Genomic DNA, 24,485 nt, shown 5'->3' with positions numbered 1-24,485 from the left:
TGTTACTACAGTGGTGGATACATGTTTTTATACATTGGTCTACAACACCAAGAGTGAACCCTAATATAAAGTAAGGACTTTGTGTGATGATAATGTGTCAGTGTAAGCTCACTGATTGCAACAGTGTTCTTTGATTCAGGATATTGATGGCAGGGGAGGTTGTGGATGTGCAGAGACAGGGAATATATGGGAATGCTGTATTTTTTGCTCAATTTTGATGTGAACCTAAAACTATGAAGAATAAAGTATATTAATTTAAAAAATACATGTACATAATATATTGCCATTTTTAAGTGTACAATATGGTAACATTAATTACCTTTATAGTGTTACACAGCTACCATCACAATCTATTTCAAAGACTCTTTTATCATTGCAAATAGAAATTCTGTATCTATTAGGCTTTAACATCCCATTTATTCTTCTTTCCAGCTTAGTAATTGCTAATCAGCTTTTTGTCTTTCTGTTATTTAATGTATGTAGAATTATGTAGTATTTGTTCTTTTGTCTGGCTCATTTCACTTAGCATGTTTTCAGGGTTCATCTGTGTTGTTGCATGAATTAGAACTTAATTTCTTCATTATTGCTGAATATTTTATTGTGTGTCTATACTATATTTTGTTTATCCACTCATTTGTTGATGGATACTTGGGTTGTTTTCATCTTTGACTATTATGAATAATACTGTAATAAATACTGTTATACAAGTAATCGAGTCTCTGTTTTTAAATGCTTTTGAGTACATTCCTTTGAGTAGAATTGCTGTGTTAGGTGGTAATTCGACACTTTTTGAGGAAATGCCAAAATGTTTTTCCCAGTAGCTATGTCATTTTATATTCTCCCTGGCAATATACCAATTTTGTTATCATTGTTGTTTTCTGGTTGTTGCTTTTTGTGGAGCTGGGGATTGAACCCAGGGTCTCACACATGCTAGGCAGGCATTCTACCACTGAGCTACATCCCCAGCCCTGTTATTTTTAATTATAGCCATCCATATGTATGTAAAGTGATATTCTGTGGTTTTATTTGGATTTCCCTAATGACTAATAATGTGTTTATTAGGTATTTGTATACCTTCTTTGAAGAAATATCTATTCTAATGCTTTATCCAATTTTTTGTTATTTCTTTTCCAATACAGGGGATAGAATCTAGGATCTTGTACATACTACACGCTCATTTTAAAATTGGATTATTTGTCTTTTTGTTGTTGAATCATAGTATTTTTTCAATATATTTTGACCAGAGTTTTTAAAATTATTTATTCTAATTAGGTATGTTTGACAGCAGAATGCATTTTGATTCATTGTACCCAGTAGCAGCGCAACTTTTCATTTCTCTGGTTGAGCACGATTTGATCAGAGTTTTATAAAAAGATTATGATGCATTTGGGGAGAACATATTGATTTTTTTTTTTTTTTTTTTTTTTGCAAAAAACAAATGCCATGTTTGTAAAATCAGGGAATTAAAAATTTGCCTGTCTTCTATACAATTTCATTCTTCCAGTACATATTATTAGCTTACTTATTAGTCTGGGCATTGATAGCCATATATTATTGAAATAAAAAGTATAAAAGCAGTAACCAATTTTTGTTGGTGGGCAGTGTTCAAAGTTTTCGGGAACAGGTCAATTAGTAATTTTGAGGATCAGCTTAAATATAGTCTTATTTACTTGTTGGTGTTGGGAATTGAACCCAGAGTCTCTTGTAAGCTAAACATATTCTCTACCATTGAGCTATATCCTTAGCCCAAACTTAAACTAAGCCTGTGAAAGGCTATTGCAGCTTATCACAAAGCATACTTCATGTATTCTTAACAGCTCTGGGACATTTTAGCACCTTGTGGTTCTTAAAGAACCTAACACATGGAGCTGCGCTTGTGGCTCAGTGGTAGAGTGCTGGCCTGCCATGCATGAGGCACTGGGTTCAATCCTCAGCACCACATAAAAATAAAATAAAGATATTGTGTTCACCCCCCCCCCCCAAAAAAAATCTGGCTTTTAGCCAGAGTTGTGTTCTTCAGTAAAAATATGAGGTAATTTTCTTCCTTAGCTGTTGGTAGAACTAAATAGGGCAGAAATGTACATATTCCTATGTAAATCTACTTTAGAATGAAATAAGACTATTTGTACTACAGGGATACTTTGTGTAGATTATATAATTAATAACACCTTAAGTTTAGAATTATTCATTTATTTCATGCAGGCAGTTGTATTTCTTTTTTGTTGTTGTTTATTCGCTTTTGGGGTGCTAGAAATGAAATACAGGGCCTTGTGTGTGCTGGTAAGTGCTCTACCACTGGATTATATCCCTAGCCAAAACATAACTCTTTGGAAGCAGTTTTTTAGGTGGCATCATGTAAGCAAAATTTATTTTTAGAGTTGAGTTCTTGGGTATAATTTATAGTACTAGATAAATTTGGGCGTGTCTTTTAGAGATGATATTTTACATCATATAAAATTGAGGTGCTAGTTATATAGCTCGGTGGTAGAATGCTTGCCAAACCCAAGGTCCTGGGTTCTATCCCCAGAACTGGAAATAAATAAATAAATAAAATTGAAGTGAAGAATTGGGGAATGTAGCTCAGTGGTAGAGATGTGTGAGGCCCTAGGTCCAATACCCAGCACCTGTCCCCACAAATTAAGTTTAAGAAGTTTAGAATTTTGTCTCCTGGTGCTCCTCTCTGAAATATTACTTACATGTATCTTATATATGGTATAGGATCCTCTTGAGCAATATGTGTCTAATCTGAAAATAGTATATTCACTAAATTTCTTTCATGTAATGTAATCTGGCTCTCATGATAACTTGACTGTTAGTAAGATAATGGAATTTGAGTATTGTTTTTAAAGTAGATATGTATAATGTTTCAAAATACACCTACTGTCATGTATATCTAAACAGAATAACAATAAAAAAGAACAGAACTGGACATAAATGCATTAAAGCTAGAAGTTGTCAAGATTTTCAAGTTATTAGTCCTATGCCCAATCCTATTTCTCCTGAAAACACTGATATCATAAAATAGTCACTGTGTTATTTTAATCTGAAAACACCTTAGAGAATTAATAAAAATTAACTAACTTTTTATATTTTAGCAAGTATGTTATATTTAGAATCATTCTTGTTATAAACAGAAATTGTTTTGCTTGATGTAAATTTCTATTATAATACATATATTATTAAAGTGGACTTCATTCTTTTGGAATTGGAAGCTCCATTCATGAAAATTTAAAGTGTGAAAAGTAAGGTTAGTATTTTAAATTAAAATATATGTTTTGCCCTAAGTAACCATCTGTGCTGAAAACCTAATCATTCAATGGATTGTCATTGAAGAACATTTGTAGTGAACATAACTTGATAATCATTCGTTGTTGCTGTCATTGTGTGATTGATTGTTTTTGTTGGGTACTGGGGATTGAACCTAGGGACACTCTACCACTGAGCTACATCCCCAGCCCTTTTTATTTTGAGACAGAACTTCACTAAGTTGCTGAGGGTAGCCTCTGCCTCAGCCTCACAAGTCACTGGGATTGTAGGTGCATGCCATTGTGCCCAGCTTGGTAATGATCTTAAAAGAAATCTTTATGTTGAAAGTATAGTTTTGGGGCTGGGGTTGAAGCTCAGTGTTAGAATGTTTGCCTAACGTGTGAGGCACTGGGTTTGATTCTCAGCACTACATAAAATAAGTAAGTAAATAACAAGTTATGTTTAAAAAAGAAAGTATAATTTGGGTTTTTTGGGTCATTTTTGTTCTGCTGATAGTAAAATTTATTACTTTTTTCTTTACTGTCATCCATAGGATAGCAACAAAAACAATTTCCATTTTGTAGAACTAAATTTTTTTATATATATATAAAACTATGTATATAATTATATATATATATAACTATTATATATATTTAAAACTATATATATAACGATTACATATATTTAAAGTTATTTATATATATTTATATATACGTATATATGTATTTATATTTTATATGCATATAAATAAAACAATTGAATAAGTGGATAAATATACTCTCAAAGGAAAGAAGTTGGTGGAGGTAGGAATTAAACCAGCAACCTCTTCACCAGTTCTTTTTTTTTTTTTTTTTTTAATATATTTTTACGGGCTGGGGATGTGGCTCAAGCGGTAGCGCACTTGCCTGGCATGCGTGCGGCTCAGGTTCTATCCTCAGCACCACATACAAACAAAGATGTTGTGTCCGCCGAAAACTAAAAAATAAATAAATATTAAAAAAATATATATTTTTTAGTTGTAGTTGGACAAAATACCTTCATTTTTATTTATTTATTTTTATGTGGTACTAAAGATCAAACCCAACGCCTTACACATGCTAGGTGTGTGCTCTACCATTGAGCCACAACCCAGCCCCTCTTCACCAATTCTTAAGGTAAACTACATTGTATCCGCTTTTGCTCTTGGGTTATATAGCTATGAAGAAGAATTTTTTTTAAGTGATCTGACCTAAAATGAGTGCTTGTTCAACTCTAGTTACTTTTGTCACGTAAGGGAAAATTTATCAAACGAGTAATTAAAATACCAACATTAAATTGTGCTTTGTACTATTTTGGCTAAGAGAATGGCAGGGAAGATTTATCACCAGTAACTTATTTTGTCTTTCATCTTTTTAGGAAGAAAAAAGATGCATTTGATCCCTTATTATTCAAGTACAAGGTGCAACCCACTAAAAAGGAATTCTATGAGTCTGCTATTGTTAAAGCAACACAAATCAGGTAAAACTCCTTGTCTTCTCTAAAGTACAATAATTGTGTAGATAGATTCAGAAGGTTTGATTTAGAACAAACGGATAGTGTTGTAGATGGTTAATTCTTCTTTTAAAGTAAAAAATATTTTATATAAATATATAAATATTTTATATTTATATGTTCTTAAACTGATAAAATGAATCCTAATGGACTCCTTAAACCCTATGTTTAGGTTATTAACTAACCACAAATAGATTTCAGGGGTTGGGGTTGTAGCTCAGTGGTAGAGCACTTGCCTTTCACGTGTGAGGAACTGGGTTCAATCCTTAGCACCACATAAAGATAAATAAATAAAGGTATTATGTCCATCTACAACTAAAATATTTTTAAAAATAGTCTTCAAACTAAAGAGTTAAGAAGATTTTTTATTTATAAAGTATTTCTATGAGAAAGGGGTTTTCAAAGATGAGAAATTTAATAGTACTTACAAATATGACATTTGTAGTATAAAAGAACCACCGTAACCAAGTGAGGTGGTGCACATCTGTAATCCCAGCTACTCCAGAGGCTGAAGCAGGGGCACCACAGGTTCAAGGCCATCCTGGGCAATTTAGCAAGATCTTGTATCAAAATAGAGTTTAAAGGGGGAACAGGACTGGGGATGTATTCAGTGATAGAGCACTAAGTTCAATCCCTACTACCTCCCCCACACCCTGCCTTGACCCCAAAAAAGAATTGACTCTAGGTTGCAGAGATACATTTTAGGAAAATTCCTATTGTTGTCTGTCTGTTAGGCTCTTAATCATCTGAAAGTATGTTGGCATCAACTAGCTATGAACCTGCCACATAGGAGTCAGCCTTGCATATCATTCGATATAAAATAATGTTCACATCATACATACATGTATCCAAAGAAAAGTGATATCTTAAGAGAATTTTCTGTAGCTATATTGAGGTATGGTGGTTTGTCAGTCCGTTGATGTTGGGAACCCCATCATTAAGATCTCTAGAGCATCCTACATTTTAGTTTAAATTGAAAAATAATATTTCCAATTTAATATTAATGGATTAGTAGTAGTAGTACCAGAGATTGCTTAACCACTGAGCCACCTCCCCAGCCTTTTTTTATTTTTTGATATAGGGTCTCACTAAATTGCTTAGGGCCTCATTAAATTCCTGAGGCTGGCTTTGAACCTGTGATCTTCCTATGAATTGCTGGGATTACAGCCATGTACCACTGTGTACCTGGCAGGATTATTAAAACTTTTAGTTTATGGACTATTGAGTAGCATAGTTGAGACTGCAAATGTTTTCCTATTCACATTTGAGTTTTGTCTTTTTTTTTTCTTTTGCCTTTAGTTGAAGATATGTTATTTATATAGTATAAATTCTCTAATTTTTTTTTTCTAGTTTCTTTTTTACTTACACTTTATAATTATTTGGCTAGATCTTGGTTAGTCTTTTAAACTCATTTCCTTCTTAATTTTTAAACCAAAGAACTATAAAGTGAGAAGGTTATACTTGACAATAGAAGGCTTAAATGACTTACAACACTTTGTTAGCATCAAAAGATAAATATTACTGTCTCTTTTAATGAAGAAATAGTAATATTTATCTAATAAAGAAGACTTGGTATTAGAGTATTCCAGATAATATAACTTTCTATGACATGTGAACTCTCCAATAATATTTAATAAAACCATGTGTAGTTAGTAGCTACCATATAAAACAATGTAGTCTTTTTGAGGACTGGTTATTTATTTATTTAGTAGTCAATAAGTAGGTACCTTCTTTTTTGCCAACTACTCTGTGGTTCTGGGAAACAGCAATGAACCAAAGAGTCCTTGCCTAAAACTTAAAGTATAGGAAGAGAATATAAATTTTGGGAGGCTACTGCTTTAAAATTTATATTGCTGGTCATTGTGGCTCATGCCAATAATCCTAGTGACTCAGGAGGCGGAGGCAGGAAGATGGGCAGTTCAGGGCCAGCCTCAGCATCTTAACAAGACCCTAAGCAATTTAGCATAACCCTGTTTCAAAATATAAAATAAAGAGCTGGGGATTTAGCTCAGTGGCAAAATATCCCTGAGTTCAAATCTCCGGTACCACGAACAAAACAACCACCCCGCAAAAACACTCTTATTGTTTGTTTATTCACTTATGGAACCTTTTAACTTGGCTTTTTCTTGAAGGGAATACTTTTGTGTTATATAAAAATGTTTAGGTTTTTCCAGAAATACATGTGGGGTTTTTATTGATTTGATTTTGTTGGTGGTGGTGTTCCATGGTTATTGTTTGTTTGGAGATAAGGGAGAATCAAAAATAGTGTTTTAGAATCTTAATTTTAATTCTCTTTAATTATTGATGATGATGATGATTTATTTGAGAGAGAGAGAGAGAGAGAGAGAGTGTGTGTGTGTGTGTGTGTGTGAGTGTGATGGTACTGGGGATTGTATCCAAGTCCCTATAATTTTTATACCATTGAGCTATTTCTCCAGCCCTTTTTTGAGACAGGGTCTCTCCAAATTACCCAAGTTCCTGCCTCTCAGCCTCCCAAGTAGCTTGGGATTAAGGTATATGCTACTGAACCCAGACACTTCGGTTTAATTTGTATCTGCTTATTTGTTGGCTTCCATATGAGATTTTTTAAATTGATTTTATTTTTTTAAATACACGACAGCAGAATATATTATAATTCTTATTACACATATAGAGAACAATTTTTCATATCTTTGTATAAAATATGTTCGAAACATATGGATTCTTGTGTGTGTGTGTGTGTGTGGTGTTGGGGATTGAACCCAGGGCCTTAGGCATGCAAGGCAAATACTCTACCAAATGAGCTATATACCCAGTACTCCATATGAGATTTTAATACAAAGATTTAAAAATTCAATAAAACCTATGTTCAGCCCTGCTTACAATATCCATTTCAGTATAGATTTACTTAGTCATAGTATTATGTGATATCTGATAATCTACTGATTATAATTTTTAAAATAATTTTAATGATGATATTTGGAAGGGTGATAACATTTGGTGTATAGTCCATACTATATTTTCCTTGAGGTTTATATGATTTCCAAATGGCTCCTAAGCAATAAATTCATATATTATTTCTATAATAGACACACTCAAGTTTGGTTTTTTAAAAAATATTTTTAGCTGTAAATGGAAACATATCTTTATTTTTTTTTTTTATGTGATGCTGAGAATCAAACCCAGTGCCTCACACATGCTAGGCAAGCACTCTACCACTGAGCCAAATCCCAGCCCTCAAGTAGATTTTATAACTTCCAGCATAAATACCTCTTCATAAAGTTTCTCACAATTTCTACATAAATACAGTTGGAAGACGAAATGTCCTTAATTTCCTGGGCTCAAAATTCAGTTTTTAAATTTGCAGAAAATTTGGAGTTTGAGTTGAATTTTCTTTGATATTAACACTACCTTCTTTCTTCTTCCCCCTGTAGCAGGAGAAAACACTTATTTTCTCGTGATAAATTAAAACTTTTTCTGAAGCAACACTGTGAACCACAAGATGGAGTCATTAAAATTAAGGTAATCAGAGTTGTGATTAGAAGGAAGAAAAAAATAAGAAATAAGTAGTGTTATGAAGCTATAACATTACAAAAATGTTAAAAAAATTGTTTAAAATAACTTATCTGGAGCCAGTTTTTTTAAAAATATTTATTGGATTAAATACTAATTTTGCAATTGCTAGAATTGTTAAGAAAAAAACCACTTTTTTTCTTACAAAAGAAAGATTAGCCATGCCAGAGGCAGTGGTACATGTCTGTAGTCCCAGCAACTCAGGAAACTGAGGCAGGAGGATCACAGGTACAAGACCAACCTCAACAATTTAGCAAGACGCTCCCCCCTCTCCATGTAAGCAGCAAAGAGGCGTTTACTGCGAGCTAGCTCCGTCCTCTGCGCACACAGCAACTGGTGATGCTGAGAGGCCCCAAGCCCAGGGTTTGCAGCAGTTTTATACACTCTTTGGGGAAGGCAGGGACTTTACATCATAGCAAATCATCACCGCGGGAAAATCATAAAACTACAACCCTAAAACGGGAAAATCATAAAACAACAACCCTAAAACATGATTAGCACATTCACTGGCGAGAACAAGTTGGGTAAGGGTGATTGGTTAGTACAAGAGGGGGATTTAAGCTGATTGGTTCAAGTCACAAGGGGAGTATGTGCTGAACTACTTGGTTTCCCAGCATGTTATCAACCACCATAAACTACTGGGAGGGTCATCTGGCATCCCAGGTATTTTCCCTGTCTCATGCTGATTGGTGGTTGCTAGGGGTTTGCTATGGGTCCTCACTTAGCCTGACTGAGTCAGGGACACCTGGTGCCACAGATCTCTCCTTTTATTTGCAGACAAACAACTCAGCAGGGTGGGTATGTGCCTAGGAGTGCTCTGTGGGTGTTTCCAAGGACAAGAGCCATGCCCCCTTCCTTGGACAGGCTTTGCTCTGGGGTAGAGGCTGGTTTCTCAAAAAAGGAGTCACATCAGTTTCTCACTGCAAATTCGTAATTCAACTATCTTTCCAAGTCCACAAATTCACCCGTCCCCATAAGCATTTCTAAGGGGGTTTCAGTATTTTGCTTTCGATTTGTCTCTGCTTACTCCCTACCATAATCTGTCCAATAGAATTTCCAAAGTAGGAAATCTCCACTGCTTGAACAATAACATGCAATAAAAAATCCAGTCACTTGGAAGAAGAGGCTTGTGGCAAACGGAGCAAGCTTTGTACAAATGGCGAATTAGGACCATATACATCACAAGTGTTTTTTAATGCCTTGATAGTTTTGAATGGTATTACAGCATGGACGTGGACACTCTGGTCTTGGTTGTTAACCTGTTCAAAAACTGAAACCCACTAATGTCCTCTCTGCCTCTTGAGCTCTCCTAAACCCACGTTGTAACAGTGTAAGGAAAGTCATTGAGAGCTCAGAGTACCTGTTAAAATTTGTTCTCCCACCTGGAAGCAGCTGAATCTGAATAGCTGGAGCAGGTCCTGCTAGACTTAATCTATTACAATTTCCTGGTAATTCCCGGATGTCATCGTCTGACTCATCTCCCTAGGTCTGAGACTCATTTGTGCCTTCATCCTCGTCGTCATCTTTGTTTCATTAGCAAGACTCTTAAGTAAAATATATTTTTTTAAAAGGTGTTGGGGATGTGGCTTAGTGGTTCAATCCCAGGTCAAAAAAAAAACAATCAACAAACACATGAAAAGAAGCTTAATTTTACTTCACAAATAAAAATTAAGATTATACTGAACAGTTTTTACTTAAGGGTATAAAAGATTGTCAGAAGATATTTTGGTATGCTTGCATATACTTTTTCAAGCATACATATGCAAAAACAATTTGTTTCCCACTATTGGCAGAGGATGCTATTAAGAGTCTTTATAAATACACAAAAATGTGGGTAGTTTTTGTGTGTTGTGTGTATATGAATAAAGGTTTTGGACAATTAATGTTAATAAAACCTATTGTGACCACGTGTGCATGCATCCCTAATTTTGAAAATCCATAATGCTCCAAAATCTGAAATTTTGTGAGCACTGACATGACTTGAAGTGGAAAATTCCACATCTTGAAACTTTGTTTCACGCACAAAATTATTAAAATCATATAAAATTACCTTTAGGATGTGTACATAAGGTATATATGAAACATATGAATTTTGTTCCATCTCCAAAATATTAAGTATATGCAAATATTTCAGAGTCTTAAATTATCTGTAACACTTCTGATTCCAAGCATAAGGAATACTCATCCTATATTTGAGAAGAAACCACCCATGTGCTTTATATTCATGCTGAAAGAGCTGTTCTATATACTCAGAATTATGTAGGATAACATGAAATCATCCTAATGGAGTCTACTTCGATGTAAGATTTTTTTTTTTCCTTTTGGTAATTGTAGATAAACAGCATGCTTTTATTTTATTTGCTTATGTTTTTATGTGGTGCTAAGGATCGAACCCAGTTCCTTTCACATGCCAGGCAAGTACTCTACCACTGAGCCACAACCCTAGCCTAACTTTGATGTAAGGTCTTAATAGGTTATTGATTATTATGATAGCCAGAAGTGATTGAATTTTAAGTATTAAAAATGGTGTTCTGGGCTGGAGTTGTGGCTCAGTGATAGAGCATTTGCCTAGCATGTGTGAGGCACTGGGTTTGATCTCAGAACCACATAAAAAAGTAAAGAGATTGTGTCCATCTACAGCTAAAAATCTTTTTTTTTTTAAAATGGTGTTCTTAAAAAAATATGTAGAAAATCAAGTTCTCAGAAGTGTTTTTGTTAATACTTAAGTTTTTGGATCATTATTTTCTTATACATTTCTTTTACATTTTTAGTCGTAGTTGGACAGAATATTTTTATTTTATTTATCTATTTTATATGGTGCTGAGAATCGAATCCCAGGACCTCACACGTACTAGGCAAGTGCTCTACCGCTGAGCCCACAACCCAACCCCTGTTATACATTTCTTAAAATGATATTTCTATAAATGACATATGGTTTCTTTGAGAAAAAGTGATGATCTTGGTCACTAGGCCAAAATTAGTAAAACATTTAGGGTTAGACATGGATAACAGTTAAACAAGTTCTAGATATAAGGTAAAGGGAAAGTAGCTCATAAATTTGGTAATTGTCCTTGAACCATACAACTTCCAGTAAGAATGAGATTGGCCAGGCATGGTGGCACATGCCTAAAATCCCAGAGATTTGGGAGTTTGATACAGGAGGATTGAGTTAGAGCCCAGTCTGGACAACTTAGATCCTCTCAAAAAATAAAAAGGGCTGGGAGTATAGCTTGGTGGTTGAGAATCCCTGGGTTCAATCCCCAATACTACAAAAAAGAAAAAGAGAGATTAACTTCTGAACTTAAATTCTGAGGTAAAATTATATGAATTTATAAATATTTCTGCTTTTATCCAAAACAGTTTTTAAAATTTGGTACATACAATATTTATTACCTAACCCTAAAATGAAAATCTAAACACAGGGTTGGGAAACAGTTAAGAAAAAAAGTATTGGGGTATAGAAATTGCACTGTATTCCATGAATATTTTGTATCAAGTAAAAACAAAAACAATTTATAGAGTTACAGTGGTATATTTTTAATGGTAAATATATGAATTAATTATTTACATAGAAAATCTCAGGCAATTAGTCAAAAGCAAAATAAATAGATTATTATATGTGTAATTTTGAAGTAGTTTTAGAATTCAGGATCTGAGCCATGTGTAGTGGGCATACCTGTAATTTCAGCTACTCAGTAGGCTGAGGCATGAGGATTGCAAGTTTGAGGCTAGCCTGGGCAACTTAGTGAGACCCTATCTAAAAAAGAAAAAAAAAATTAAAAAGGGCTGGACATTTATTTCAGTGATAGAGTGTGAAGCAAATTGATAAAAACATTCTTGGTGTTTTATGGTAATCTTTGAAGTGTAGTTTTCTTTCTGGTAAGACTGATTAATAATGTAATTTAGAAAAGGATCAAAAGTAAACCAACTAAAATGTAAAATGTATCACTATACAGTAACACATGAAATTCTAATGTCTGTAGCCTGGTCTTTATAACCACTTTAGTAGTAATTAATGTGATACATTAGTGGTAACTGTACATGGTTTACGGTTTACTAACGTGCTATTATTGTACTTTTTTTTCTTTTACGAAGCCATCATCTCTCTTAGCATATAAAATAGCAGAACAAGATTTTTCCTATTTCTTCCCTGATGATCCACCTACATTTATCTTCAGTCCTGCTAACAGAAGAAGAGGGAGACCTCCCAAGCGACTATCTGTTAGTCAAGTAAGTGAGAAGAGGCTAAAACTATATTTTACTTGCTAATGAAACATTATTCAGAATCAAGAGCAGTGTTTGGTTCCTGTCACCCTGTAGTCTATAAGAAGAAAACCATTACTGTACACAAGAAAAATGTATGTGTGTGAACTGTGTGTTGATAGCTGCTCAGCCTTAAGGTTTGGAGAGGCTTTAAGAGTGAATTATACACTGTTTTCATGCCATATGAATTTTTTTGCCAAGATGAAGCAAGCATATAACCAATTACTGAAATGTAAAGCAGAATGAAATGTAGGGACTAAATTGTGAGATTGAAATGTAAAGAGAAAAAAATTCTGATTGGAGGAAATTATGGAGTACTTTAAGGAATAATACTTGAGCTAAACAGTATACAAGATTTCTAATGATTAGGCAAAGAAGTGGGAAAGGTGTTTTGAGGTATGAAAAAAAGATCACAAGGGATTTGGGGACTCTTGTAGGGCATCACTGAGTAGTGAATATATATAGTATGATTGATCTGTTAGTACAGAAAGGAATGTAATGGGAAATGAGGCAGAAAAATCTGTAGTTAGTCTTGGGGTTCTAATTTCTCTGTAAAGTGGTTCTAAAATGTTCTTTTCATAAAAATATTCATCTTGCTTAAATATTTAATTATTTGTTTTATGTACAGGCTGAAAATAGTTTTTAACCAAAAGCTGGTGGTCTAAATTCAAGCAAATAAGAATGTACTGATTCAATGTATGTAATGAAAGACCTCAGAATGTGAAGTAAATCTTCCCTAAGAAGTTTTAGAACAAAAGGGGAAAAGGCAATATAGGTTGATGTGTTTAATTCTGTGCTTACTCCCTAGCAGTAAGGAATTATTCTACCACAAGTCATTGCCATTTCTCAATTCAGAGAGCAATGACACTATGAAAGTTTCTGAAATTGGGCAAACTAAGAAACCAATGCAGCTGTCTTAAGTTGAAGGAAATTTATTTTGGATTATTCTAATCCTTTAATTCCATTTCTGTGTTTTTATTTTCTCATACCCTTATTCTATGAATTCTGTTTATTCTCTTCTGCTAGTTAGGGATTGCTAATGGTTATAATCATTTACAGTTAGATTCTCACTGTTTCTAAGTATAGTTTGCAGCACAGTCAGCATGATTTAGAAATTTATTGAGGAGTCTTTCAGAATCATTTCCAGGCTTCAGTTAAGTGGTCAAAAGAGTTGCTTGTGCTATAAGAGGAATAAGCAAAACAAGATTTTTTCTTACTTCTTCCCTGATAAAAAAACCTTAGCTGGGGAATTCTGTTTTTCTTTCCTTTAGGCTATGTCACTCTTCTCAGTAACATCTATCCTAGATGAAGTTTATTTCCTTCTTCCAACTAATTTTCAATATAATAAACTACTTTTTATTTTATTCCTACTTTATATCAAACAATTTATTGTGTATATTCTTTAAGCCTCATGATAGCTCTTCAAAATAGGCAGGATCCCATTTTATAAATGAAGAAAGATTACATTCTCAAAGTGAGAATATAAAAGCTGGGATTTTAACTGGAATTCAAAACTGGTCCCTTGTTTTGATGATGCAGTGGTATTGATACTATTATTCACAAGATAATTAAAGTTAGAATCATTCATTACCACTTTTACTTTCTAACACCAACTTAATTTTAAGTCTTTTTGGCTGTTTAGTCTTTCCATTTTAGAATTTAGCCTAATTTTTAGATTTGGAAAGTGTTTATTCAAAACATTGAACTTCAGCTATAACAAGCCGTTCTATATTTCATTTAAGATCTGACTTACCTGCTAAACTATCAATAAGGAAAGGAACAAAGTCTATATCTTGTTTTTCACTATGATTAGTATTGTGCCTGATCCATGCGAAGTACTCAAATATTCACATGAATTATTTGTTTTATTATATTTATAACATAATAAGAATATTATACATGTTAAGCAATTTAGAGACATTCTTACAAGGAATAAAGTAAAAGTAAAATTTTGACATTGTTTAACAGTGGCCACAAAAATGTTTCTGACATGTCTTTTCTCTGTCTTTTTCATATTTGGTGTTTACCCTATCTAGTTTATAAAATAATCTGGAGGATTTTTGTTTTTCTAATGCATATTTCAAGACTGTATACTACCGGTTGTTTTTCCTGGGATGATACTCTAGTGATTCATAGAGCTATGGTATTAACTTATGTTCTGAGTATTATTCTGACTGGAGTTATTAAAAGTTCAGTCATACTTTAGAGTAAAAAACTCATTGTAGTATGAAGAGAAGGTATCTTTTTGTGGACTTTTAAATTTTGTTTTTTATTCTTACTTAGTTAAGATCCAGGCAGACCATCAGTTTATATAAATTTCTGGTTTATAAGTTTAGTTTCATGGTTTGTTTTTTAGGAAGACAACTTTACTAATAAACAGAGTATCATGGGTTATAGGAACAAAGCTATTAAAGAAAGAGACAAATTTTTGAAACAAGAAGAAATGAAGACACTGGGTGAGTTTTAATATGTCCCTCTAAACTCTTTAGAACAAGAAAGAATATTTCTCGTGGGCCCAAGTGGGAGACATATTTCTGGTTTTTTTTTTTTTCCAGTGTAAGTATTTTTTACCCTCAGATAACATCTCAGAAGTAGGAATTTCCAGAATTTATAAACATATTATGTTTGATTCGCATAGTCTTTTAAAACATTGGTTCCCAAACTTGAATGTTTTGGGAAGCAATGTTTTAAAAGACTTGTTAAAATAAGGGTTCTTCTTGGGCTGGGGTTGTGGCTCAGCAGTGGAATGCTTACCTGGCACGTGTGAGGCCCTGGGTTCGATCCTCAGCACCACACAAAAATAAAATGTTGTGTCCATCTACAACTAAAAAATAAAATATTAAAAAAAAATAAGGGTTCTTAATTAATAGGTTTGTGTGAGGGCTAAAATTCTACATTTTTTTTCAAAGAATAAATCGATTTTTTTAAATACATGACAGTGGAATGCATTACAATTCTTATACATACACAGTATAATTTTTCATATCTTTGTATATAGAGTATGTTCACGCCAATCGATGCCTTTATACATGTACTTTGGTTTTTTTTTTTTTTTTGCGTTACAATTCCTTTTACACATATATACCACAATTTTTCATATCTATTTATATATAAAGTATGTTGACACTCAATTCGAGTCTTCATACATGTATTTTGGATAATGTATCCATCACATTTCACCTCCCTTGCTAATCCCCTGCCCTCTTCCTTCCCCTCCCACCCCTCTGCCCTATCTAGAATTCATCTAATCCTCCAATGCTCCCCCTCCCTACCCCACTATGAGTCAGCCTCCTTATATCAGAGAAAACTTTCCACATTTGTTTTTTGGGGATGGCTAATTTCACTTAGCATTATCTTCTCCAACACCATCTATTTACCTGCAAATGCCATGATTTTATTCTCTTTCATTGCTGAGTAAAATTCTATTGTGTATATATGCCACATTTTTTTTAAATCTATGCATCCACTGAAGGGTATCTAGGTTGGCTCCACGGTTTAGCTATTGTGAATTGTGCTGCTATAAACATCGATGTGGCTGTGTCCCTGTAGTATGCTTTTTTTAAGTCCTTTGGGTATAGTCCAAGGAAAGGGATAGCTGGGTCAAATGGTGGTTCCATTCCCAGATTTCCAAGGAATCTCCATACTGCTTTCCATATTGGCTGCACCAATTTGCAGTCCCACCAGCAATGTATGAGTGTGCCTTTTCCCCCACATTCTCTCCAACACGTATTGTTTTTTGTCTTCATAATAGCTTCCGTTCTGACTGGAGTGAGATGATATCTTAGAGTAGTTTTGATTTGCATTCCTCTGATTGCTAGAAATGATGAGCATTTTTTCATATATTTGTTGATTGATTGTATATCCTCTTCTGAGAAGTGTCTATTCAGGTCCTTGGCCCATTTGTTGATTGTGTTATTTGTTTTTTCAGTGCTTAGCTTTTTGAGTTCTTTATATATCCTAGAGATTAGTGCTCTATATGATGTGTGAGGGATAAAAATTTGCTGTCAGGATGTAGGCTCTCTGTTCACTTCACAGATTCTTTTCCTGAGAAGAAACTTTTTAGTTTGAGTCCATCCCATTTATTGATTCTTGGTTTTAATTCTTGTGCTATAGGAGTCTTATTAAGGAAGTTGGGGCCTCATACCACATGATGAAGATTAGGGCCTACTTTTTCTTCTATTAGACACAAAGTCTTTGGTCTAATTCCTAGGTCCTTGATCTATTTTGAGTTAAGTTTTGTGCATGGTGAGAGATAGGAGTTTAATTTCATTTTATTGCATATGGATTTCCAGTTTTCCCAGCACCATTTGTTGAAGATGCTATCTTTTCTCCAGTGCATATTTTTGGCACCTTTGTCTAACGTAAGATAGTTGTAATTATTATCTGTGTCCTCTATTCTGTACCATTGGTCTACCAGTCTGTTTTGGTGCTAATACCATGCTGTTTTTGTTACTATTGCTCTGTAGTATAGTTTAAGGTCTGATATAGCGCTGCCACCTGCTTCATTCTTTCTGCTAAGGATTGCTTTAGCTATTCTGGGTCTCTTATTTATCCAGATGAATTTGATGATTCCTTTTTCTAATTTCTATGAGGAATGCCATTGAGATTTTGATTGGAATTGCATTAAATCTGTATAGTGCTTTTGATAGTATGGTCCTTTTGATAATGTTAATTCTGCCTATCCAAGAGCAAGGTAGATCTTTCCATCTTCTAAGGTCTTCTTTGATTTCTCTCTTAAGGGTTCTGTAGTTTTCATTGTATAGATCTTTCACCTCTTTCGTTAAGTTGATTACCAAGTATCTTTTTTTTTTTTTGATATTGTGAATAGGGTAGTTTTTCTCATTTCCTTTTCAGAGGCTTTGTCACTGATATACAGAAATGCTTTTGATTTATAGGTGTTGATTTTATGTCCTTCTACTTTGCTGAATTCATTTACTAGTTCTAGAAGTTTTCTGGTGGAATTTTTTGGGTCTTTTAGGTATATAATCATATCGTCTGCAAATATTGCTAATTTAAGTTCTTCTTTTCCTATAAATATCCCTTTGATTTCTTTTGTCTAATTGCTCAAGAACTATGTTGAATAGAAGTGGTGTAAGAGGGCATCCCTGTCTTATTCCAGTTTTTTATAGGGAATGCCTTCAATTTTTCTCCATTTAGAATGATGTTGGCCTGAGTCTTAGCGTAGATAGCCTTTACGAAGTTGAGATATGTTCCTGTTATCCCTAGTTTTTCTAGTGTTTTGAACATAAAGGGATGCTGTATTTTGTTAATAGCTTTTTCTGCATCTGTTGAGATAGACATATGATTCTTATCTTTAAGTCTATTGATGTGATGAATTACATGTATTGATTTCTGTATGTTGAACCAACCTTGCATCCCTGGAATGAATCCCACTTGATCATGGTGCACAATCTTTTTGATATGTTTTTGTATTCGATTTGCCAGAATTTTATTGAGAATTTTTGGATCTATGTTCATTAGAGATATTGGTCTGAAGTTTTCTTTCTTTGATGTGTCTTTGCCTGGTTTTGGAATCAGGGTGATGTTGGCCTTACAGAATAAGTTTGGAATTACTGCCTCTTTTTCTATTTCCTGAGATAAATTGAAGAATATTGATATTAGTTCTTCTTTAAAGGTCTTGTAAAACTCAGGTATGTATCCATCTGGTTCTGGGCTTTTCTTGGTTGGTAAGCTTTTGATGGCTTCTTCTATTTCCTCACTTGATAATTGGTCTGTTTAAATTGTATGTATCTTCCTGACTCAATCTGGGCAAATCGTGTGACTTAAGAAATTTGTTGATGCCTTCAATGTCTTCTATTTTATTGGAGTATAAGATTTCAAAATAATTTCTAATTATCCTCTGTATTTCTATAGTGTCTGTTGTGATATTACCTTTTTCATCATATATGCTAGTAATTTGAGTTCTCTCTCTCCTTCTCTTCGTTAGCGTGTAAGAGTCTGTCAATTTTATTTATTTTTTTAAAGAACCAACTTTTTGTTTTGTCAATTTTTTAAATTGATTTCATTGATTTCAGCTCTAATTTTAATTATTTCTTGCCTTCTACTGCTTTTGCTGCTGGTTTTTTGTTCTTTTTTCTAGGGCTTTGAGATGTAATGTGAGGTCATTTATTTGTTGACTTTTTCTTCTTTTAAGGAATGAACTCCATGCATTGAATTTTCCTCTTAGTACTGCTTTCATAGTGTCCCAGAGATTTCGATATGTTATGTCTATGTTCTCATTTACCTCTATGATTTTTTTAATCTCCTCCTCGATGTCTTCTGTAACCCATTGTTCATTCAGCAGCATATTGTTTAGTCTTCAGGTGATGGAGAAATTTTTATTTTTTTATTTTTTTCGTTGATTTCCAATTTCACTCCATTATAATTTGATAAAATGCCTGTTAGTATTTCTACTTTTTTGTATTTGCTAAGAGTTGCTTTGTGGCATAGTATATTGTCTATTTTAGAGAAAGATCCATGTGCTGCTGAGAAGAAAGTGTATCCACTTGATGCAGGTTGAAATATTCTATATATGTCAGTTAAGTTAAAGTTATTGATTGTGTTATTGAGTTCTATAGTTTCTTTATTCAGCTTTTGTTTGGAAGATCTATCCAGTGGAGAGAGAGTTGTGTTAAAGTCATCCAAGATTATTGTGTTGTGGTCAGTTTGACTCTTGAACTTGAGAAGAGTTTGTTTGATGAACATAGCTGCACCATTATTTGAGGCATATATATTTATGATTGTTATGTCTTGTTGGTGTATAGTTCCCTTGAGCAGTATATAATGTCCATCTATATCCCTTTTGATTAATTTTAGCTTGAAGTCTACTTTATTTGATATGAGTATGGAAACCCCTGCTTGCTTCCACAGTCCATGTGAATGGTATGATTTTTCCCAACCTTTCACCTACAGTCTGTGTATGTCTTTTCCTATCAGATGAGTCTCCTAGAGGCAGCATATTGTTGGGTTGTTTTTTTAATCCAGTCTGCTAGCCTGTGTCTTTTGATTGGTGAGTTTAAGTCATTAACACTTAGGGTTACTGTTGAGAGATGGTTTGTATTTCCAGCCATATTTGTTTATTTTTATTATTTAACTTGAATTGGTTTTCCACTTTTATTAGTTTTTCTTTAGTGTACTACCTCCCTCTGCTGATTTTCATTGTTGTTTTTCATTTCCTCTTCATGAATTTTTTTTTTTAGTTGTAGTTGAACACAATATCTTTATTTATTTATTTTTCGGTGGTGCTGAGGATTGAACCCAGGGCCTCACATGTGCTAGGCGAGCATGGTACCACCAAGCCACAACCCCAGCCCCAGAGCCACAACCCCAGCCCCCTCTTCATAAAATATTTTGCCAAGGATGTTTTGTAGTGCTGGTTTTCTAACTATAAATTCTTTTAATTTTTGTTTATTGTGGAAGGTTTTTATTTCATCTTCAAATCTAAAGCTTAATCTTGTTGGATACAAGATTCTTGGTTGGCACCCATTATATATATGTTGTTCCAGGATCTTCTAGCTTTTAGGGTCTGTGTTAAAAAATCTGCTGTTATCCTAAGTGGTTTTCCCTTATATGTAATCTGATTCCTTTCTCTTGTGGCTTTTAAAATTTCTTATTCTGTATGTTGGACATTTTCATTATTATATGCCTTGGTGTGGATCTGTTGTGATTCTGTACATTTGGTGTCCTGTAGGCTTCTTGAATTTGGATTTCCGATTCGTCCTTCATGTTTGGAAAGTTTTCTGATATTATTTCATTGAATAGATTGTTCATTCCTTTGGTTTGGACTTCTATGTCTTCCTCTATCCCAGTAACTCTTAAATTTGGTCTTTTTATGCTATCCCATATTTCTTGAATGTTCTGCTCGTGGTTTCTTATCATTTTCACTGTGTGGTGTATATTCTTTTCAAGATGATTTATTTTATCTTCATTGTCTGATATCCTATCCTATCTTCTAAGTGGTCTACTCTGTTGGTGATGCTTTCATTTGAGTTTTTACTTTGCTTTATTATTTCTTTCATTTCAAGGATATCGGTTTGGTTCTTTTTTAGAACCTCTGTCTCCCTGTTGAGGTGATCTTTTGCTTCTTGGATTTGTTTATGTAGCTCATTGTCTAAGTGATCTTTCACTGCCTGTATTTGTTCTCTTATGTCTTTGAGATCCCAAAACATTTTAACCATGTGTATCCTGAAATCTTTCTCTGTCCTTTTTTCTGCTGTAGCTGCCAATGCTTCTAATGATGTGTTGCCTTGATTTGTTTGTGGTACTTTCTTCCCTTTTCTTTTCATGTTGCTCATGTGTCTTCCTTTCCAGCTCTGTGGATCTGGTGTGTTCTTGTTTTTAACCCTATAGATTTGTAGTGCTCTTGTAGGGTTCCAAGATCTCTCCTGCTCAGATGGCAATTCCATCTGGTATCCACACCCACCAAAAAAATGGTGAGGAAGTTTTTCCAAGATGAAGTTGTTCTGTTTCCAGTGCCAGGGTGTCTCCTGAGTTGGGCGGAGCTAGGCGGAGCTGTGGATAGATAGCGGCTGAGTGACCTGTGTGGCAGCAGAGCGCAGTCTGGAGTTCTGGAGTTCTGCAGAATCACTCCCTTCAGCGATTCGCTTGTGAGCCGCTTGTGAGCCGCTTGTGAGCCCTGTGTGAGCTAGACCTGCGGGCTTTGGGTCCGAAGTCCGGAGACTTAACTCAAGCACAGAGGCTCTGATTTCTGCTCGGGTGGTTGCAGCACTGGTGATTTCTGTGAAAATCCTCTGTATAGGGGTCTTCTTCCACTCTCTCAGATGTTATATTCCATCTAGGCGAGACCTTGTGGAGAAGTTCCCTGTCTACTTTCTTGGTTTCATGCCACAAAGCAGCCAGAAACGGGACCTCCCCTATTCCGCCATCTTGGATCTCTTGAAATTCTACATTTTTAACAAGATGATTACCTTGCCCTGTCTTTAGACAACAGTTTGAGTATCAGGGCTTTCAAAGGAAGGATTTGTTTGTCCCAGTACTGTAGTTTGTCTTAAACCTACCCAATTTGCTTTTCCCATTTTAATCTTTTATCTGCTGACTCCCTTCAGGAATTTTGTCTCTACTAATCTCATTTAACCATAAATTATGTCAGGGCTTTTTTTGTTGCTTAAAAAAATGCCAAATGTTGTTTTTGCCTGTTTACATTTTTAAGTTTGACCTTCTCCACAGCTTTCCAAAAGGCTAAATTAAAAAGAGAAAAAGCAGATGCCCTAGAAGCAAAAAAGAAAGAAAAGGAGGATAAAGAGAAAAAGAGGGAAGAATTGAAGAAGATTGTTGAAGAAGAAAGACTAAAGAAAAAAGAGGAAAAAGAGAGACTTAAAATAGAAAGAGAAAAGGTATTTATTTTAGAATATTAGTTGTGCTCCTACAAATAGTAATATTACTTTACATATTTAAATTCATGGTTAATTTTCAAATACTTTACTAATTTCATTCATGTGGTACTGGGGATTGAACCCAGTGGATCTCTATCACTGAGCTACATCCCCAGCCCTTTTTATACTTTTTATTTTGAAATGGGGTGGTCTCATTGAGTTGCCAAGGCTAGCCTTGAACTTGCCTCCTAAGTAGCTAGAATTACAGGTGCCCTGCAAGATTCAATATATTTCTACATGTCTTTATGCCTCACTTAAAACTTAAAGTGCAACCCAAATGATCTTCATTATTTAGAATTCCAAATTTAGGAAAATTATTATGCATGAAACTTTCAAAGGTAAAAGAAATAAATAGTGATAAAATATAGTAAATTCAAATCAGGCACATACCTGTAGTCCTAGCTACATATAGGGGAAAGGCAGCAGAGCCATTTGAACCCAAGAGTTAAAGGCCTGTCTGGTCAGCATAGTAAGACCCTGTCTACATTAATGAAAAACTAAAATAAATAAATTCTATGATCAGTAAGAATTTATTATGGTGTTCTTATCCTCCTTGAAAAATTAAGTGTGTATAATAATAGGGTATTCCAGCAAATCTTTATAGTCTTCAGTGGTGGATATTTCTTAACAAAAGTCTGTAGCTGGTTCTGTTCAACTTAGGCATTTTCATAGGCGGATTTTTGGGATATCCACAACTAGCCTCAGAGGATCAGGTTATACACTGTATTCATTTAAATTGCCTATAGTTTCTTGAAATATTTCAAATAGGTTCTTAGTGTGCTGTCAAGCGCCAAATACAAACTTTACTCTGGAAATGTAGAGAATAAGAATCACTTGTAATTTAATGATAACACTTAGGGATGGAATTAAAATAACACTTGAATTAATTTCCAGTCTTTATTCAAGGTCTTAAATAGTTAGAGCACCTACCATTTATAATTTTATATTCTCTTTTCACCTAATATTTATTATAAACATTCCTTCATATTATTAAATAACCTAAAGTGGAATTTTTAGTGACTGCCCAATAATTCATCAAATAACTAAAATTAAGCACTTTATAGTCTTTTTCTCATAAATCCAAATTTCTTTTTTGTTTGTTTTTTGCTCTGCCCCTGAATTAATATGTAGAATAGTAGGTCAGAGGCTAAGAACACTTAAAATACTTTCTATATATATACTTAGCTAAGTATTTGTCAAACATGGGCTTATTTATACACTTTCAGCAACAATGAATGAGAATGCCCATCGTATTATGTCCTGTAAGAATTGTTTTTTAGGAGAAAAACTTTACAGCAGACTGCTCAAAGCACAGTTAATAAGTTCTCTAACTAGCCCTTTTATGTGGAAAAATTGATAAATGCATAGTTATCTTTCATGTTCCTAAAATTCAAAGTTAGAATATAGTTTTAATGTATATTAATAATGTTTACTGGAAAATAATGATGAAATATTTTATTTGTGCTGCTTTATTAGAGACCTTACAGTATTTACCTTGCAGCTTCAAATATCAGAACAAAGAAGTTAAGGTTTCAACAAAAGACCAAGTGAACAAGAGAAATAGCCTGGATTATAAGAAAGAGAAGTCCATGAACTATATAATATTATTGTTGCTTTTACTTATGTTCCCCTGCATGTCTCTGGGCTTTTAACAGATTCAAATTAATCTTGAAAATAACAAATGTATTATAAACTGAAGGGGGAGGTTTTATTTAAGTATTCTAATGTTAATTTACTTTGTCAGGATGTAATTCAATTCAAGTAGTGAGTAGGCAGTATGAAGTTAAATTAATATTTATTCAGGAACCAGTATGTACCAGGCATTTTTGGTCTTTGTAGAATTACTTAATAGGTATTATTCTGTCCAGTGGTTCTAAAACATTAATGTACATTGAAGTTACCAGAAGGGTTTGTTAACCAATTGCTACTCCTAACCTCAGAGTTCCTGATTTGGTAAGCCTAGGGTGGGGCCCAAGTATTTGTATTTCTAACAAGATCTCAAGCTTATTAAATTTCTTTAAAGAATTATTACTAACCTTTTTTTAATTAGGAAAGAGAGAAATTACGTGAAGAAAAGCGAAAATATATGGAATACCTAAAACAATGGAGTAAACCAAGAGAAGATATGGAATGTGATGACCTTAAGGTAAAAAGCATGTTATATGATATTTGGCACATGTGTATTTTATATGTTGTATGTGGCTTTGCTGATGAAATGTTTCTTTTATTTAATAGTGACCTCTTTTCTTTATGTTTAACTGAGAGGAAATAACCAGTTAAGCAAATATTCAGCCTTAGAGTTCCAAGGTAGCATTGCTAGTGCTTTGTTTAAAAAAAAAACAACTTTGATAATAATTACTATTCTGTAGAAATAATTTGTCAGTTTTTGTGATCCTTGACAATTTGGTAAGTGCTGTCGCCAGGCATGCATTAAGGCTGATTACTAGGTACAGATTCTTGCCTTTTTCCAGAAGAACCTAAGTACCTAAAACCAAACTCATT

General features: G+C 33.9%; 1 protein-coding gene across 3 annotated transcripts in view; it reads left to right on the top strand.

The window, feature by feature from the left end:
* Baz1a (bromodomain adjacent to zinc finger domain 1A) overlaps positions 1-24,485 on the top strand; it is a 117,886-nt gene that overhangs the window by 45,599 nt on the left and 47,802 nt on the right. For all 3 annotated transcript variants that reach the window (XM_071607829.1, XM_027929501.2, XM_027929502.2), the window contains 6 exons: positions 4,642-4,743; positions 8,190-8,277; positions 12,424-12,558; positions 14,948-15,047; positions 21,778-21,944; positions 24,034-24,129. In XM_071607829.1, the coding sequence (XP_071463930.1) occupies positions 4,642-4,743; positions 8,190-8,277; positions 12,424-12,558; positions 14,948-15,047; positions 21,778-21,944; positions 24,034-24,129 (688 nt within the window). The remainder of the gene's footprint in view (positions 1-4,641; positions 4,744-8,189; positions 8,278-12,423; positions 12,559-14,947; positions 15,048-21,777; positions 21,945-24,033; positions 24,130-24,485) is intronic.

This window comes from Marmota flaviventris, chromosome 2 (genome assembly GCF_047511675.1).
Source record: "Marmota flaviventris isolate mMarFla1 chromosome 2, mMarFla1.hap1, whole genome shotgun sequence".
NCBI lineage: Eukaryota > Metazoa > Chordata > Mammalia > Rodentia > Sciuridae > Marmota > Marmota flaviventris.
The sequence above is the reverse complement of the archived record's forward strand: the minus strand, read 5'-3'. Positions and strand labels throughout refer to the sequence as shown.